Source organism: Diprion similis, chromosome 13 (assembly GCF_021155765.1).
Source record: "Diprion similis isolate iyDipSimi1 chromosome 13, iyDipSimi1.1, whole genome shotgun sequence".
NCBI classification, from domain to species: Eukaryota; Metazoa; Arthropoda; class Insecta; order Hymenoptera; family Diprionidae; genus Diprion; species Diprion similis.
This window is the reverse complement of record NC_060117.1, coordinates 8,946,776-8,966,490: the sequence shown is the minus strand read 5'-3', so window position 1 is coordinate 8,966,490 and position 19,715 is coordinate 8,946,776. Positions and strand designations below refer to the sequence as shown.

The window sequence follows — 19,715 nt, the reverse complement described above, 5'->3', positions numbered from 1 at the left end:
ATCATATATGTATATAGATATATATCTCCATTTTGAATTCTCCTCTGTGCCTCGAGTCAGAGTATATATCCATCGCTATTTTTACATCGTCGTTCTCGACGCTCAACAGACAGCCACGTTCTCTGTCTATTCGAGCGAGATGTCACTCGTCACGTGGTCTGACAGCGCGGTTAGAAACTACTCAGCCTACGTTGTGGGGCTTCGTAATTCCTGCACTGGCCTAGCTGATCATCATTCTCTCACTCTCCACCGCTATGTAGAGGAACAAAACTTTTGAGCTTAAACTATTCCCGTAACTTATCGTGCCGGTACTTGTACAATAACTCGAGATCGAACTTTGGCGGAAACGTGTTTACGCATCGGTCCGCTTAACCTAGGAAACAGTTGATTGACAGGCCAAGGTCACGGGCTCCGGTTGAGTTACCAAGACGTAATATCCCGGATCGTGCGATTGAGATAAGCATAACAAACACGGGATCATGAGCGAACAGTGCAGGGGTGAACGGACACGTTCATCCCCACCCCCAACTGAAAATCCTGCACCTGACCATTGCCATACGAGCATCATGTTCCACAAACAACTTACGATTGATTCACTTTGCGCTACTGTCACCATAATACTGTCTTTGTGAATTGATCATACCGTTCATGTAGACGTGGTGCTGCCGCCATAGGTGCTGGTACTGGGTCCACCTCGAGCTCGTGCTGTCATCGTGGATGGAAGGCAGGGGTGTGTGCACCTGATGGGCGTGAGAGGTCGGGGGCAGGGGCGTCGGGGGTTGTTGGTTCTGCTGGTGAGCAGGGGCCACGACGATATGGGGATGCTGGGGTCCCGGGGGATGCTGTTGGGGGTGGTGGACCGGGTGGAGGACGACCGGTACCGGCGGCGGAGCCAACTGTTGGTACTCCATGGTGCAGCTCATCCAACCGACTCTGTGTCACTCTCTGGTTCCTGTCACGCGTGCATTTATCCACGCGGTTGATTCGTCGATTCACAATCCTGCGGGAGATTCTCGCTGCCTATAGAGACCGCTCAGCTATGGCGAAGCTCTTTTTTCCGTAGAGTATTTCGTCCGGCTAATAATAAGCTCTTTCCCCTCCGGTATTCCAAACACTTGAACGATACTCAAACAACAATCACTCACAACCGGGGACGCGGAACAGTTCAAAGGGCAACACCTTCGGGTTCTTGGGAGTGAAACCGGCACTTGGTCCCAGCGTCTGAGGTGTTTTATTTTGGATTTTATTTTGAAAATCAAAGTGTCATCACACCGATGACGGTTCACCACTTTCCGACACGGAAACCACGAGCTGTCAAACGGCGAGCGGGGGCGTCTCTCGATGCTTTGGAGGACGGGGAACGCGGTGGGGAGACTGCTGGTACCAGCGGTTTCGAGCTCAGCGCGTCTCAAGCGAACGGCGGCCGGTCGGACACTGCGCTGCGCTGCCAGATGGAGGCCCGAGAGTCTCATTCGCGCTGTTTGCTGGAGGACGCCCCTTCCACGGCGACCCGCGTCGGCGGCGTCCTGGCGCTCAAGTCACGGAAGCTGACCGCGAGGGAGCTTCCGCGTTGTTCTCGACGCCGCTCCAGGACTCGTCCTCCCGCGATAGCGGGGAGAGGTGGTCGCCGCTTCACTTCGTTACAGCTTTTTTCACCGTTGCCATTTTCACCCCCCGCAGGAACCCCTAATTAGACGATTAACTAAACAGCCTTGGAAACTGACGTCTAACGGGACCAAATCGATCTTCCGTTGAGGAACAATCACCGATTCATTCTTTCGTGTGGTGTGTGGCTCATCCGTAGAAGCCTCGTGGGATGTGGTATTTTTTGACGCCACTATCTATCATTTTCTTCTTGTTTGCAGATTATCCCCACATACGGCGATCATCGTTTTCTGAGAATGGTTTAAGGTAGAAAGTCAATCAAATCATGACGTAATATATTTTAAACTTGAAGGAAAAAAATGTCGTGTGGATCTCTATAGACTATGATTTGGTGTTAATATAACACTCTAATCTGATGCGAAATTTTTAAATTCACCACGAAAATTATTCCACAGTAGACCATACGAGCCAATTTTGGTCATTTTCGATATCACCATTTTTTGAAGTGTAAAGTAGAACTTTTCACCTCGTTTTTTGACGAAGTACCTGTGATCTGTCAATACCGAAAATTAACAATCACGACACTACGGTGCCAAGGACATTTTTCGTGAACAACCAAAGAAAATATTTGACCAGCCTAAAACTCGATGGTATCACAACCAGTTTTCGAACGAAAGTCAACTTACGTCAGCCAATCAGAATTATGATTTTTGAGTGAGAGCCGAAAGGGTTCGTTAATTAGCCACCTCAGCAATGAGTGGAAATTATTGCAAAGTAAATGGTTCGTCTAACCTGAAATACTTTATTTTTAACTATTTTTACTCTCTTGTTATGATCAATACGATGTTTTCGAATGGTTGTTCGAAATCAAGTTGAAACTGGGAAATTGATATGATGTTCTTCTGTACTTTTCGTAGCTTCAACTGACTTTTCGTAAACTTCAAATCACACGTGCGCCAGATTCTGTATACTTGAACATTTTGGCCTTAGTACGCATTTAGGCCTTAGTAAGGAAAACCTCGTCGTAATAATTAAAATCCCATGACAATTGTCGAATGGCTTGTTCCCGCCGTAGTTAGTCGAACGAGGTATGGCGAATGGAGAACAGGTTGGCGGTGAAAGGAGCGACGAAAAAAGGAAAATCGGTAGTACCTAATTCTTGTAAGCGGTAAATCTGGTAACACAGCCTTACATGCAAGTAAACAGAGTTGCACCACGCTGCTGGCGACGACGCCGCGAGTCGTGACTTTCTCTATTTTTCGTCTGGCCCAAAATTGGCCCTTGGGGAGCCTCTCCTTTCCTGGCTATCGAGTACAACGACTACAAACGATGACTAACAGGCCTGACGGAGTATGAGTAGGTCCGCTCATCCAGTTTTCACCTTTGTCTCGCAAAGGGATCATCCTTGGAGCTCCTTCTCTAGTGGATCGTGAGGTTCCCGGCGAATCTGAAAGTTCGCTCCCAAGAAGTTGCCACCTATGCGACCCAGAAGGCATTCCAGATACTCGAAACTCCTTGGAGCGAATGTAAGCCTCGGAACGACTATCGAAGTCAGCTTTTGACGACTCTTGAAGTCCCTTGGCGCCCTCGAAATGACGAAGGAATGCGCTTTCAATAATTTTTGGAAAATCACGTACGAAATCGACATGCTCAGTATTTCCGTTGCTCAATCGACGGTAATTGGCGTCTGTCTGGGATTGGTTCGCAAAGCAGTGTAGGTGCGTCGTGGCCGAGTCTCGGCTCTCGACACGCGGTTAAAATCGAAAGTGGAGGAGAAATGGCGGACGGCTCTCTCTTCGCGAGGCGGTAGCGAAAGGAGTGGTGGCCGAGCGACGCCCGGTACCTACGGTTCTCGCTGGTGGGGTCCAGATCACCGAAACCGGTCCTTCCCCCGCCGCCGCCGCCACCGCCGCCGCCTCGACTTCTTCCTGGTCCCGCGCTTCGCGAACGCGGAAACCGCGCAGCAACTGCCACACTCTTCTTGTTTCCACAGTTTTTGCCCACCTAGCCGAGTTTTTTATTCGCCTAAATTCACTTCGGCCCCTTTTTTCGGCCGGCTCTCCGAGCACCGCGAGGGCTTCTTCTCCGCTTCTAGCTGGCTTGAGATTCATCCGAAAAACCGGCCGCACTGCCTTCTCGGGTTCCCCGCTCCCCGAAAAGTGAAACTGAGCGAACAGGCTAAAAAATCAACCTTCGTCCATACCGACCCGAAGACAGCGTTCGTGCACTCTTCAATTTCAACTCCGCTAGTAATTTGGAGTAGGTAAGTGGGTACATAGGTTGTAAACTAGGATGACTCAGCTTAATGATGTCGTCTCTCAGTGAATACCGGCGAAGGATGAAGGAGGGAGGGACAAAAAGACGAATGGAGAACGAAACATAGAATATCCGAAACAAAATAGAAATAAAGAAAGAAACCAAGAAACAAAAAAGATACTGTTCAACAAATTGATTCGACCCTGAGAACCTGTAACCACGTTGTCGAATCCATCGGACTAGCTGAAGCCTCTTTGGCAATTGCAGCTGGTACCAAAACAATTGTCCAGAGAGTAGTGCCATTTGCAAAGAGTCAGGTAGGCATGACTATTGTATACTGTACATGCACACAGTTTGCAGAACTGGCATTTGTGACCGACACAGTGTAGTTCTCGTAGGTAAGTCAAGGTGACAGCGTGGTGAGCCATTACAGGTACACAGCACCTTCTGTCTGTAATACACAGCCGTGATGTGGACTCTGCATGGATGTTCGAATGAAACAAGATATGCAAATCGAGCGTTGCGGATTAAGGCGATAAATTATTTTTTGACGTTTAATCACGACGACGGTAAAATATGTGTAGCGCATAGACGGTGTAGTCACACGAGGATTTATTCGAATAAGTAGAAGGCAACATTTGATTATCCACACGTGTCGTTGTATTATATGTATTGTAGTAACGGTTCGTTGAGCGAAATTTCTTCGATTCGCTTTCTTCGATTGGCACGCACTCTATCTAGGGATTAGGCATCGAATACCTTGATTGCAGAATCGTCGATTATTACCACCGAGTAATCAAACCGTCATGATTTTTCGCTCACTTCCTCATTCACAGCGTGGCTTGACCTGCACGAAGTTGAAGTCACCGGGGTAAACAGGTTGTCGCTTCATCGACGTCCTAGAGCCTCAATTTCCCTCCTCGGGTCAAACAGTTCGTCAGATCTGACGAGTAGATTGAGCAGCCAAAAAAGGATTCTGTTGTGTTAATATGATGAGCACTCAATGTGCTCTCAACTTTGCCTTTCCAACTTTGCCACGTTATGTTAAATTCAATTTCGTATGTTACAGAAGAATATCCGCGACATTTGAATGATGTGTGCCCATTGGCTATCGGTCACTGGTTCAAATGCGCTCCAAGAAAATGTCTGTTCACAGTTGCCAAGTGTTGACAGGTTGATCGAGGATCGATTATATTCAGTGTCACAGAGGTGCATCATATCAGTATACAATCGACTAATTTATTAGCCTTTCGAATAGCAAAGTGAAGAAAACAGCGAAGACGACTTTCGCCAACGAGCGTCTATACTTTACAACGACGAAGGATGAGAATATGTCAAGTATATATATAATATATATATATATATATACAGATTTACATATAGATATACTTATATGAAAGAGAAGTAAAACGAGATAGCCACGAGGATAGCCGCATAGTTCGAACGGTATATTTATCTGTGCATATTATGTGGAATTTCGAAACCATACGCACACTTTGAGAATCGGAATGAAAACCGATCCCCGTAAGACAACTCGATTGCTAAATCGGCGGTTGTTGTTATTAATTAATTCAAAAGCAATAATTTATCGATCGGTCGACCGAACGGAGCTTTACATTTTCGACTAGGACCATTTATTATTCATCCGAGTTTTCTAAATTTTATTACCGCGTCTCTGTTCGCATAGCCACTGTGAATATCACTGGTAAACAGTGATGAATTAATTACACACTGGCGGCAATTACATAAATCGTTTTTCACAAGTAGGGGGCTAGACAAGATCCGATCGTTCAGCCTCGGTGTGGGTCATTTCGGTATTGCCTTATAGGCAACACTGATTACCTGCTGCCTCATACCTGAAACCCCCAATCTTTTCCACGTTCACTGAGTCGCGACAGTGACTGACGACGCCGTCTCGTTCGCCGGAGAAAGTGCCCGAAAGTTTTTGGACACCGAAAGTGTTTGTAATTTCGTTGAACACGTGTACAATACGCGCTATAAATTGTCGCAAGCAATCTAACTCTAAAATACGATATACATTATATTCGTTAGAGGTTTTCACTGATAATTATTACAGATCTATTCCTTCGATCATATTTTTATCGGCTTTTATGTTTTCGTACGCAAATTTTTATCTTCAGATTGAAACGATAAATTAAACATTCCAAATGAAGTTTACAACGGGAATCGTGTGAATGTATTTTATGGCATCGACTGACATTTTTTTCATTCAAACATGGTAGCATTTTTTAGGTGCAAATCGAACGAAATGGAAGGATCAACCAGTTTGGAAGTCAGGTGTAAACGCGCAAAGTTGTTTGTTTTGTTATTTGAGGTTTTTTGAAATCATTTCGGTCGTTTCAAGTCACTTTTAAAGTCAATTGGAGTTTTTGAGTAAGATGAATCACAAGGGCTGTTTCACTCAAGGAATCATGCTGTCAATATCATTCAGATCGATTTCGTAATCATCGAAATCACCCTGAATCGTGAGAAATCATTTGGGATTAGAGAAATCTCTTTGTAATCTGTGAAATTTTAAAAATCACGAGACATCATACGAAATATTAGAAATCGTGAGAAATTACTTAATTAAAGTAAAATTATTTATCGAGTAGAATCTTGTAATCACTCCATAAAATGTAAGGAATCATGAAATACGTAATCATGGTGTCAATTTTTGCTCAGTGAAACACCCTTTGGCAAATTAAAACTTTGGAAACAATAAAACAAAGGGTTTTAAAAAGTTTCAAACAATATTATTTGAGCCAAGAATAGTCGACACAAATGTAACGCAAAATTCCAACTATATAATAAATAATGAATCCAAACGAATTTCAGAAAATGAGTTACACAATTAAAAATTTTTAAATTACTCCACTCCGATTCCCGGTTGAAAAATAAGTGGATACTTGACCGAAAATAAAATAGAAGAGAAAAACATTCAATTCGTTATTTGTTTTTGTGATTCCGGACAAAGTTTCAGGATCGTTTTGCATCGTTCATCGAAACTTTTGAGCACAAGGGCAATATCTGGTGGAGTAGAACGGGATCACGTGCACAAATAACTAAAAAAATGACGAAAAAGTAAGATATGAAAAAAGAAGTCGAGCAACAGTTGCTGTAGTCTCAGGGTCGGAACTCGGTGTCACGTTACAAGAATATCAGGGCAAAACTTCGTTCAGCCCTTTGCTTATGTTAACGGCTTTAATGTCTACGTGGCATAAGGAACCGTTTGTGAATTCGAGTATCAAGTTACTCTTCCAAGTCGCTCAAGTGCCAGGTTGTACTACTAAATTCTTAACCAATCACTAATTCTTGCGCCTTTTTACGCATCAATTTGAAAATTTGGTTGATAAATTGAATTCATAGATTTCAGAATATACGTATAATATTTCACGGGGGGATTTCGGTGACATTTTTATAACATCGAGTTTTTCGTTTTTGATATATGACTGTGAAAAATATTCTGGTAAAAAATTTTTACAGCCAGATTTAGACTGTGGTTTTATGTTACCAGGAAAAAATTCAATCTTCTACGATAAGAATGTGTTCGAAAAAAATTGTTGCGTGTATTTTATTCTTGATAAAGTCAATTTTCAAATGAAAAAATAGAACTGAAGCTGCAACATTCATCAAATCACAATGAAATTGTCGGATTTATTTAATCCAATAGAATTCGGTTTCAATGCCAATATGATGAATACAAAAGTGCTTTAGTGAATTTTTAGAATATAGTCTTTCGAGTAAAATAAAAGTGATCGTAGAATGAAATCGAACAAATTTCAGACAATTTGAAATCATATATCGATATATTCTCAGCTTTGGTTTAGAATACGAATATCTTCTGTATTTTAATAGATCTTCATAGCTCGCCTATTAAATTTCATAAACAAAATACTCAACCTACAACAATCTCGCATTAAATTGATAAAGAGTGTTCATTTTTGGTCAACCAACCTCTCTCAATAATGAAAATTTGTCGAGAAATTCGTATTTCAAACATCGTCAATCTATCAATATTACACGTTATTTTGAAACATTTTTAGAATACCCATTTCCCATTTCTCATGGGGCTTAATTCAGGCGTTTCACGCCTTCTACTGGCCTTTTTTGGTTGCTTATAATCAAGAAATTCAAGGTCACGATCAAAGCAGGAGGTTTAAAAAGTATTCCATTTCGGTATTTGCCCGCCTTCTCTTTCCGTCTTCCGTTTCGACAAAGCTGATATATGTATAAGGTACCAATTAAGTGGTTGGTATAGAGGACATTCGTCAGGAAGGAGCGTGTGTACAGTAATTTGATAGGCGGTAGCTGATTCCTTTTTTTCTATTCACCAATTCTTCTTTTTCCTTCCTTTGAGTTTCCTTCGTTCGAAAACACAAGTTTTCGACCGTCTACCGGATCTACGGTTAATGATTTTTTCATACAGAATTTAAATATAGTTTCCTGTCAATTTTAATAGTTATCAAATTTTATGCCACCGGCGACATATTATAATTTGGTTAACGAGCAGATTCGATCCATCCTTCGAATTTCCTTTGAGGTGTACAACTTGCTGTGTGTGTGTGTGTGTGTGTGTGTTTAGGAGCATACATTTAGCCAATGATATGAATTATACCGATCTAAATGGCATAATAATTACAAGTATTCCACAATTGACGGGAAAAAATAACGTAAAATGAATTTTCAAGAGCGCGGTAAAAGCTATTAAAGTTCTAAAACATTTCATTTTCCACATTAGAATTCTTACTTTGATTCTAGACAGCTGAAAATTGTTCAACAATTCGAAAGTAATTCAAAATAATCGCTTTACCAATCTCTGGATATCAACTCAATATATGCAAAACCATGTGGCGAAGTCGACAATTTATGTTGAACTTTCCGATAACGTTAAGTACATAAATCGCATCTTTTATACGTCGGTATATGCAATAAAACGCTGCTGCACGTGCGCGTGAAAAACCTTTTCGATCCGAAAGCTGCAACGCGCAGTGATCAACAGAGAGACGTAGTTGAAAAATTATTAAACAGTCAGCTGACTGACAGATGTGCACGAACTATGAAGAAGAATTGCCGGCATACGTGTTGTACATATGCACATACACATATGTATGTACATACATGGTAAATAGAGAAGACTGCAGAGACGGTGACAGCTTCTGTCTTCTTTATTTTTTTATACCAAGTATTCCTTTTTTTCTCTCTTTGTCTAAATACCTTTTTTATTCCCGCACGTTTCTCTCTCTCTCTCTCTCTCTCTCTCTCTCTCTCTCTCTCTCTCTCTCTCTCTCTCTCTCTCTCTCTCTTTTACACCATTGCACAAAGTCTCCCGGGTATTTAAATGCAAAGGCATATGGCCGAAGTGTGCATGACAGACGCTCGACTGTCTTGACGACGACGCTATTCGCAAAAGAACTCACCGTCTTTGGTTACAGAATAAGAGATATGAATTCTAGACGCTGGTATACTATTTTTATCTGCCAATTTTTATGTTCGATTTTTCTATTCTGTTTAATCTTCTTTTTTTTCCTCTTCTTCCCACTTTTCCTTTTTGTTTGTCGTTCCGTGTTCTTATCGACATTGACTCCCTTGGGCTGTGTGTGTGTGTGTAACGAAATACGGAGACATCTTTTACGAAATATATACGGTGTGCAATGTGCTGCACAGGTATTCACATTATACATATATACACTACGCATACGTATAGGATGTTTCTAATTAAACACTACAGTATGCTCGGTTGCCTACCGCTAAGGGGAACAAATATCGGCAATGCAGACCTAACGACTTATCGGCAAGTAGCGCATTCAAAGTCCTCGTGAGTTAGATGGAACTGACCGTGTTGCCAAGTTGTGTGCAATTAGCCAAGCAGTTGTTTCGTTGTCTATATCCTATCCTGAAGCGTTCAGCGATCGAGTTCCGGCGTCACGTTGAAGTGATTATGAGTCGGTGGATCTGTTTTACCGACATTTGTTCCCCGCAGTGGTAGGCAACCCAGCATATTGCGACGTTTACTTGGAAACACCCTGTATACATGTATATTATAAGAGGTTCACGTGTGTATTATGCCGCGGAGGAATTTTCATGGCGTCTCTCGTATAGTATACCTACCCACGAGCTAGTTTCGCCATTGTCATCGGACGTTTCATTGTCGGTCGGGAGGCAATTCAATGGAATTGCTACTTCCTGTCCACGGAAATTTGAAATCAGCACGAAACTGTGTCACATTGGATTATTCGCGATTTTTACATTTCTACGATTGTTAGTAGGTTGGTGCGAGGCTTTTATTTTATCATTTTTTTTTTTAATTACCTTTTTTCCTTCGCTGATTACAATTTGAAAATCATTACACACCGAACAATTCGGAGCATTCAACGATTTAGGAAATATTATTAACGTTCGAACCCGGACCGTGACAATTTTGTTTAGAATATATTCAGAAAATAGCAGAAAACAGCTTTGGATTCAAAAACTTACAGTTCATAGATATGTATTCACAATACATATGATCACTATATTTATAAGGCATAATATTTGATTGTGAAGGCATTGAATTATTACTTTGCAACAGTTGAGTAATTTACTTATATTATAAATGAATGATATATTATAAATTCGCAATGAAAAAGAGAAAGTTACTGGCCGGCAAATGAAATTTTTTATTCATTTCTGGCGAAATGAAATTATTTGAATCGCGTGCAATAATATTATAGGTATACGTATAATATATCCTGTTTGACCTGTACGAAATATTTTTCCATTTCACGGTGAATAAAACTTTCTTCTTCTTGCACAAATAAATTATTCAATAGGTTCGTGTTTAAAAGTGAATCGTTTCTCACTATGTGTATAATGTAAAGTGGGAAAAACTACGCGTGGTAATTATTTTCTAGAAGAACTCAATCTCTTCATAAATGAATAAATAATTGTGGATTATACGGGCGAAGGTTCAGGTTAAACAGGGTTGCAAAAATGGTTAATTATCCATTTTCAATTACTAATTACATAAAGAAAATTTTGATTATACTCGTCATAATTAATAATTACACAGTAAAAATTGTAATTGTACTCAAAATATAATTATTAAATAATTATTCATTGTTTTGAGTAGAATTACAATTTTAACTTTCTAATTAGTAATTATTTCGAGTATAATTACAATTTTTCTTTGTAATGATTAATTATTTTGAGTATAATTGAAATTTTATTTTGTATTTACTAATTATTTCGATTATGATTACAATATTCTGTTGTAATTATTAATTAATTTCAGTGTAATTACAAATGTAATTAATCAGTTGCAACGCTGAGGTTAACCATTTTAGTTAGTTAATCGTCAGTCAGCTGCTGATGATAGTTTGATAAGTGAAATTAAGCAGTAAACGATATTTGTCAGAAAAATCATTGAGGCAATTTTTCTAGCTTTTAAAATGATCAACATTATTATGAAATTTCTGTATAATTATCAGTGTCTTAGAATCCGAAAAACAGCTTTTATCGCAAAGAGGAAGGAGTAGCTTTTTAATTTTCGGAGCATTCAAAATCCGAGAATAACATTCTTCTTTTGCATAATTTTTTCCTTCTAATTCCAAAACAATTGAATTATTTTGCCCCCTACATTTTCCATCAAAACCACCACTTAACACATTTTTGTGCAAGTTTATATAGAAAATTAAGAAAGATTTACAGGAAAATCCGAAAGGCTATTCTTCTGATAAGCCGGGTGTGTACATTTGTAATATCGTTATTTGGAAAAAAAAACAGGAAAGAAGAAAAAGACAATATTGCGTTAGAAAATTTCCAAAAACGTATTGTAAGTACAGAGGTGGTGCGTAAAATACTTGAATTTTATACAAAGACAAGTAGAGAATGACTCGCGGCGACTTTCTCGTGAAACTGCAATTAAATTTGGTCCTCAAGACTTCCGGAACCCGTTGTCTCTCTCGTTTACAATTAAAACGAGCTACTCCAGCTTCTGCAGTAGCAATTACGCAACATATCAAGCCGCAATAATTTATAACGCGGCATTCGATACAATTACGATTTCTAAAGTTTCGCAATACTTTTATATTAGCATTTCTACACCCTGGTTGGTTGAAATTTCTAAGAGAAATGCGACGAGAATAAAACTTGATCAAAATGCAGCGAGAGAATGTGCGCTTTTTTTAATTGCAGATTTTGAATATACAACTTTGGCGATGGGTAAAGTAATTTAATATGGAGTCCTTGGAACTTTGGGGAACTTTGCACGGTATTTTGAATTTTTTTGAATAGTTTATCCCAATCAAAAATTCGTTAAACCCAATGAAGGAAAATGTTTTTTCGTCAGAATTGCTGTGAAACAAATGTGTCATACTAGTGTGAAATTTAGAAAAACCCGATTTTTTTTATTTGATAAAATGAATGTTCAACATCACAAGAATATTGTATCAAAATGTCATGAAGGTCGGAGCAAAATTAACGGAGTTATAGAGCTTTAAGCGACCGCGCCTCTCGCTCAGTTTTGATCAAAAATCTGCGCACGAGAGTAAATAAGAAGCCAGGATGAACCGCAGATAACAGCAAAAAGAAGCTTTCGACATTCCAGATGAATGTTTTTCACTTTATGGGCCTGGCATTGATGATTCTCCGTGAGTATAGACAAAAAATACTAACTAATTAACGTTTGTGATTTTTTACTATAAAAAACTTGAATCGCATTTTTCTCAAAGCCACATTTTTCAAATTTGCAGGCAAATCATCCGAGCACTTTGATTCTTGTTGCAGCTTCTTTTATATATGATTCTCCATACCATAAACCTCCAGTTTTCCGATCGAATAAGAAATGTAATTTTGGCAGGCCAAAAATCAATCAATTATCGCCCGAAATTTGAATTTTTTTTTTTAAAACTCCCGCATTTTCTTAAATATAAAATTTTTTTTTCGACCAAGGGTCATGGTACGGGTAATTAATAATAATAAAACCTTCTAGTTTGATAAACTTTTGGTTTTTTTTTTTAAATTTCAGGCACTGCGAAGGTCCCTATCACTGCAGTAGTGGGGGGACTTTTTTTTAGAGTCTTGGGAGATTGCGAATAATTCGCTGAATTTTCAATTTTTTGCTCGAAAAATTTGATCATGTATTTATTATACATCCACAAATATATCCTTAAAACATAAAGAAATTCCAATGCAGTAGTTTTCTTTAAAAAAAATTCCAAAGATCACCTTTTTCTCAACCGGTCACGGACGTAACTCGAAAGTTTATCCGTAAATAATATTCGTACAAAAGGAGAACGAGTTTCTGCTAGTTTTATTAATACGGTACGTATAAATGACGTCTGGCAGCAACGAAGATACTGAAAGGAAAGCCGTTTAGCGACGTTTCGTGTGTGCGAACATTATACTGACCAGTGAGTAAAACGATATAGCGAATACGACTATCTTTATCACTGGTCAAAGTGCCGCGAGGACGTTAATTGAAATTGGCAGGCTCGATAATTACTTACCTCAGACACAGCGAAACGAACGGAAAAAGAAAACTGCACTTCTACATGCAGGAAGTCAATTTTTATAGCATGTTGACGAGAGGTAAGAATAATTTTACAGTCGACTCGATACATTTGGAAACAAGTTTCAGGCTCTTTTCAATTCAATCGGTAAACATCATTCGGTCCAAATTTTGTAATCTATACATTTGATATTTCGCATACCAAATGTCGAAGGGCGTGCATTAAATTATTATTATATAATTTTTTTTGCTAATAGTTTTGTAAACACATTTTATGGAATTTTTTTTTTTTAACGAATTACAAATGTAGCACAATAAGAATGAAACAAATTTTTGACTATGTAAAAACTATTCCAAGAACAAAAAAATCCCGTCTAAATCTTTTAATATTTTCTTTTGCTTTTATCCATTATTTTACCGCTTCTTCACTCTTCTTACAGTTCAATTTTCCATTCTTCATTTTTATTTTGATGTAGCTTTATTTTTGGAGTTATTGTGTTACGTTTCAGAGTGAAACTTGAATTTTTTTTTATACGCCCTTTTGGCTTCAGGAAAAATTTTTCTAAAGTCAAAAGGGCGTTTGTCTAGAGTTGGTACATCAAAAAAAAAATTTTACATGCCCTACTGGCATTTGGCACGTGATTTTTTCGTTATATATATATATGTTTTTTTTTTCACTCAGTGTGTAATGGAAGGCGAACTTAAAAATATCCGAATAATGCAGGAAAGTAAAACTTTTACCTTCTTACTTCTCTTCTGTATATAGGTAAAACAGCTAATCTGGTAACTTGCAATGTAGAAAGATAGGATAACCCAGAAATATATAATACAGTGCAGCTAAACAAGTTCGATAGTGACTCGAACGCGTGGTTTTATCGCCAGCGTGCTCGTAGCAAGCGACAGAATGTATCGAATAAGTATTATTATTCTAACAAATGGAAAATATTCAAATATTCGTTTTCAATTTGGAAACGTGCAGAAAGAGTTGCGCATAGTAAATTTTAGATTTTAGCGGGTGGAAAAAACGATATATCATTTCAATCCAATTTTTCATTCAGACTTTCACTTTCAAATATTTCACTCGTTCGGGGTGTCCAGTTATTTGTGAAAACGTAATTCTCTGAGAATTCCAGGTTTTCCAAACAAGAATCATTATTCATCCAGTTTGTTCTCGAGTACACAATAGGTAAATGAAAAATGCAATAGTCATACGAACAAGAATATTCTATATTTGACTAGAGCACAGCACATTGTGAGGCGAATTTGTAAAAATTGGCTAGCACGTACAATTTTTGAGAAATTTTGGAAAAGAAAATTTTATTTCTCATCTAAGAGCTAAATTTTATGAACCTAGATTCATTTGAATTTCAATTGAATGAAATTCCCTGAGATTTCCAAGTTTTTTCCAGGGTATATAAAATTCCCTGAGAATTCTCTGATTCCATAATTTCCATGATTACTACACACCCTGTTGTTACAATCGTTCTCTGGGTGATTTGGAATCTAGTATTTGAACGATTGAAGTCATCTAAAAAATTCGAAATAACAAACGTTAATCGTACCGCGTATCATCACGAATATTGATAAAAAAAAAAAAACACCCGTAATGTTAGCCTCAGGCGCATCCGGACAGTGTATTTTGACTTAATTAAAATGATATAACTAACAAATTAAAATTACGCCAATTTACAGATTCATAATTACAAATTCGCATGTCTCTTTACTTCATAAACATAAATTCAGATATTCGTGAAATTCTGGAGGATTTGAAATAAATTGTATATCACATAATTATTGATACTCAATTCGATGAAAATGTTCCTGGGAGTGAGTGGCTCTCGGCAACAGCCTTCGATGATCAGAATTCCGGTTGAAAAAAGCTGGTAAAGTGCCGTTGATGCAGGATGGATCTTGATTCGGTGTTGGATTACGCTTCATCACTGCCAGATTTATTGTTAATTGAGTAATAGTTGGGTCCTCCACGACAATTTTGTTGAATTTGAAATAGCACTTGTTATGTTCAATGAATATTTAAATAATATAAATGAGACATTAGACGCGATGAAATTGAATGCTAGTGCGAGGGATTTTGACCGGTCGGCCTGGCGTCTTCTCGCTAAGTGTCCTCGTCTCTCTCAAACCGAGGACCGGCGACCCATCGATATCTCACTAATATCTCACACCTTCACATGCTTGTCATGTTACAGTATCAACGAGTAAAAGGCCCAATCGATCATGAGAAATGGACAAGTTTGAAAATTGGTAGCGACGCGAAGGCTTTAGATTGATTTTTACGAAACATTTTGACCTCGAATTGTATACGTGGAAAGAAATGTTGGAAACGTAGGTCGATCATCAATTTTTTGTTCACTATTTTGTGGTTAAACATTTACATAAAAAACAAAAAGAAAATTTCAACGAACCATTCCGTGTATAAGTAGTGGTTAATAGTAGTGAATATTAAAACTTTTACGTTTCACCAATCGCCGATAATTGTTAATATTTACATAGAACTTACAACTTAAGTTGATTTGCCTTCAAAAGCGCCATCTTGCGACCCTTTGCTATTAAAGAAGGCAAAAGGGAACATATTTTTTTGATCGTATCTAGTCTTGAAACATGAAAATATGATCGGGAAGGGTGAAATTGAATAACAGTTTAATCGAGAGCAACAATTTCCAAAAATAAATTTTCTCATTCATCTTGGACTCAAGTATAAATTCATCAACTAAAAGCAGAAGGTCATATGTGTTGGTAGATATGACCTTTCGGACCTGATGAAAATTGAAAAAAACGGTCTCCTACAGTAATTGCATAATGGCTAAGCGACCAAAAATTATTATTGTTATTACAATCATTCCGATAATTGACGGTTTGAAAAATCAACGTCAGAAAATCGACATCGTCACTGTAGAATTTGTTATTTTCACTTTTTATGCGTTTTATTAGTCTCTAAATCGTTTGCAAAAAAAAAAAAAAAAATGGTGGTTACGGCCTTTGTTCTCAGCTTCGAGAATTTTTTTCCTCAAGATTTCTGAATTTTTGCAGGTTTCAATTTATTTATGGGTTTCAATGGTTTTTGGAGAGTTTGAAAAAAAATTCTGGTTATTCGAACGCGTGATTTCAATTGAATTGTACGTTTTAATCATTTTCAAGGGAAACGGTGGAAAATAAAGAAAATTGTATACCCTTTTGCCACGAAAATCGAATTTTTGGTGATTGCGACCTAATGCCATTAGACATGCGATATTTTGAAATCTGTAAAAAACAGTTTGATTTCAACGTTGCAATCGGGATTGAAAAAAGGTACCGATACGATCAGCATAAATTCAAAATCACATCTTACAATCTTTTTGACAAGGTAGCTCATACTGTTAAAAATTATTGTGAATTTACTACACGTTTATTGTACAAAAGTGTTATCAAATTACAAAATCTGGTAGAAAGTTTAGAAATTCGGTGTAGCGACGTAAATTACTATATATTTATCTCAAATTTACAATAAAAATATTTGATCTGACTGAAATTTGTATAAGAAAAACATAAAAAAAGTAATTTCAATTCACCAAAGTGTGCAGTAAATTTATTGTACTTGTAAATTGAATAAACAATGAACGTGCGGTGGATTCGCTGTTCCGTATCCGAATAAAACTTCTAATCCAGGGTGGGAAGTTCCATACAGAAATTTTCAACAGTGCAGCTCAGAGCACGACGATGATATATTGCGTGCAGAAAAAGTGTCCGGAACGAGCTCCTGGTTTTAGTGACAAGTGAGACACCAATTATTTTTCAATTCGTACGTGTCATGTTTAGTTAAAGGATCCTCATAATAAATGGTTGCCTTTATTCCTTTTCTCTCTCACTCTTCTCTCTTGACCTCACAATTAACGAGTTACACCCACGCTCGGCGACGAAGCGCCCAAGAATAAGATACGTAAAATAGTATGAGGTAGTTGGCAATAGTAGCAACACTGGTCTCGCAAAGCGAGGTGAACACAAAACGCCACATAAATCTTAGTTTTTTAACATAGTGTACAAAGTTAGAGTTCACGCTGAATGATTATAGTTAGGGATCAAGTGTCAAGTACGAGTTACATTTTAGGCAAGCTGTTGCGGACCGTGAAGCAGATTTGGGAATCAGAAAATATAGTTACAAAGATTTTAGTGACGATCTACAAGGATTTGGAAAAAATTTCTCGCTGTAAAGTGCAACGTCGTTTTTAATTCAAAATATTAAACCGTGAATTAGGCACAATCTTTTATCTGAGTTGTCAAAAAGAAGTTGTGCACGCGAAAAATTTCTGGGTGGAGGTCAAAAGTTGGAAAAGTCAATATTGCGAATGGCCGATATATCGAAATTTCAAACATGTGAAAATAAAATAACGAAAGATGAATTGTTCGAGATCTTGAGTCAGTGGTTAGGAGTCATTCTAATCAGCGATACTTTCAAAAATCAAGATTTCCAACAATTCATCAACTTTCGATATATCGGCCATTCGCAATAATGACCATTTCAAGTTTTAACCACCACTCCACGATGATATTTCCTTATAAGGAAACAACTTTTATTTTTTCTTTGAACGGAATCTAATTTCTTAAAAAGATCTAAGAAAAACTATACAGGGTTGGCAACGCTGCTGAAATGAATACTCCGCGCATGCGCACTTGCAGTCTCGCTCAACCCTCGTAGAAACGGGTAGATACTTTGTGTACGGAAAACACGGATGAAAAATCGCGATAATTTGCTCGCATCGTATAAACAAACATCTTGTTTAAACCTCGAATATACCTAACGTGTCGTCATCCATTTCATCCCTTAGTGTTATTCATTTTTAATATTTTTTCCTTCTTACTCTGACAATGAGCGACATGGTCGATCGGGTATAACGATCTTAACCGATGATCCTGATATCCGGTTTGCGAGGCGTGCGTGCGTGCGCTAGACGGACACGCTTCTCGAGACGTTACAGATAATCCACGATCAAGTTACCCGCGTGTTGTTGTGAAAATAAAAATAAAATCCAAACGCATTTTCATCGAGCTACGGGAGTCTGATTAATATTATACTGCAGCGTGTGAGAATATGCGATGAAATTTTGCTTCGGCATCTAATTAGATCTAATTAGAAACCCGAGCTAAGCAATCCGAAATAATTTTGGAAACGTTAACAGTGAATTCCAGAGAATTCCCAATCCACAAAAATTCGTCTTCTAAATATATTGCACAACAATATCAAGTATTGTTTTTTGCTGTAGTCGAAAGAGTTTGAATTTGAATATAATTATATATAATTGAATATAATATTTATATATATGAATATATGAATATATATTTGAATATAATTATATTATAATTATATTCAAATTCAAACTCTTTCGACTACAGCAAAAAACAATACTTGATATTGTTGTGCAATATATTTAGAAGACGAATTTCTGTGGATTGGGAATTCTCTGGAATTCACTGTTAACGTTTCCAAAATTATTTCGGATTGCTTAGCTCGGGTCGTATGATGGATGGTGTTCATGATACAAACAGATGAAGCACTCGTGAAGAATTTTCTCAAACTTTCAGGTTTTTCAGACAGAGAATATGATTTTTTTTACAGAATTCACGAATATCTCTGCGATAGATGGGAGAAAAGATTTTTTTTACTTGAGCAGTTTACAAAATATCCACCGAGCCTTAAAAATTGGCGTAACTTTTTTCAGGAATCACTATATATATATATATATATATATATATATCTCTGCAAAAACTGTTTTCACATTCAGAAGGAATTTTGTATACTAAAGTTTTTCACAATTTGATGAACTCTCAACGAAAAAAATTCACGATCATTTTCACATCGGTTTTGGGTTGCGTTTTCAATAAATTAAGTAGAACCCGTATTTTTTCTCTAACAAATTTGGGCAATTTCGGGAAATATGGAAGATACTTTTAATTTTCTGAATCTCATACACGAATTCGAGTACCTACCGCCAAAATATAACAAGGATGCATCTCTTGATTCTAATTTTCAAAGATTGCTTTAACGTCAATTCAATTTTCGTTGTTGAATGAATAATTTATTGTTTGGCCTCTAGAATTGTGGAAGCATGAATTTTTACAAAAAATTGACTTTCCGACTGCGGCTCATGCAGAGCTTTTAAGTCGTCTGGAAAAAAACTCCAACGTTACCGTCAAATTACTAGAGTGACCCTTAAAAATTGTTAAAACCACTCTAGAATTTTTGAAAATTCGATTTTGTTTTTATCTTAAACAATATTTTAGAGTCATAAAAGTAATATCCAGTCAGTCCTATAGTGAACAAAAAATTTTAAACGGTTCAATCCTCGATTTTGCTCAAAAAACTTTAAACGCA

General features: G+C 37.7%; 1 protein-coding gene across 13 annotated transcripts in view; it reads right to left on the bottom strand.

Moving 5' to 3' along the window:
* LOC124414286 (hepatic leukemia factor) overlaps positions 1-19,715 on the bottom strand; it is a 212,297-nt gene that overhangs the window by 67,997 nt on the left and 124,585 nt on the right. The window contains exon 1 of one of the 13 annotated variants that reach the window (XM_046895320.1): positions 644-1,494. The exons of 11 other annotated variants lie outside the window; for them this stretch is intronic. In XM_046895320.1, coding sequence (XP_046751276.1) covers positions 644-923 — 280 coding nt within the window. In that variant the 5' untranslated portion in view covers positions 924-1,494. Of the gene's footprint in view, positions 1-643; positions 1,495-19,715 lie in introns of those variants that run through there. One more of the 13 variants, XM_046895328.1, reaches the window with a different exon arrangement.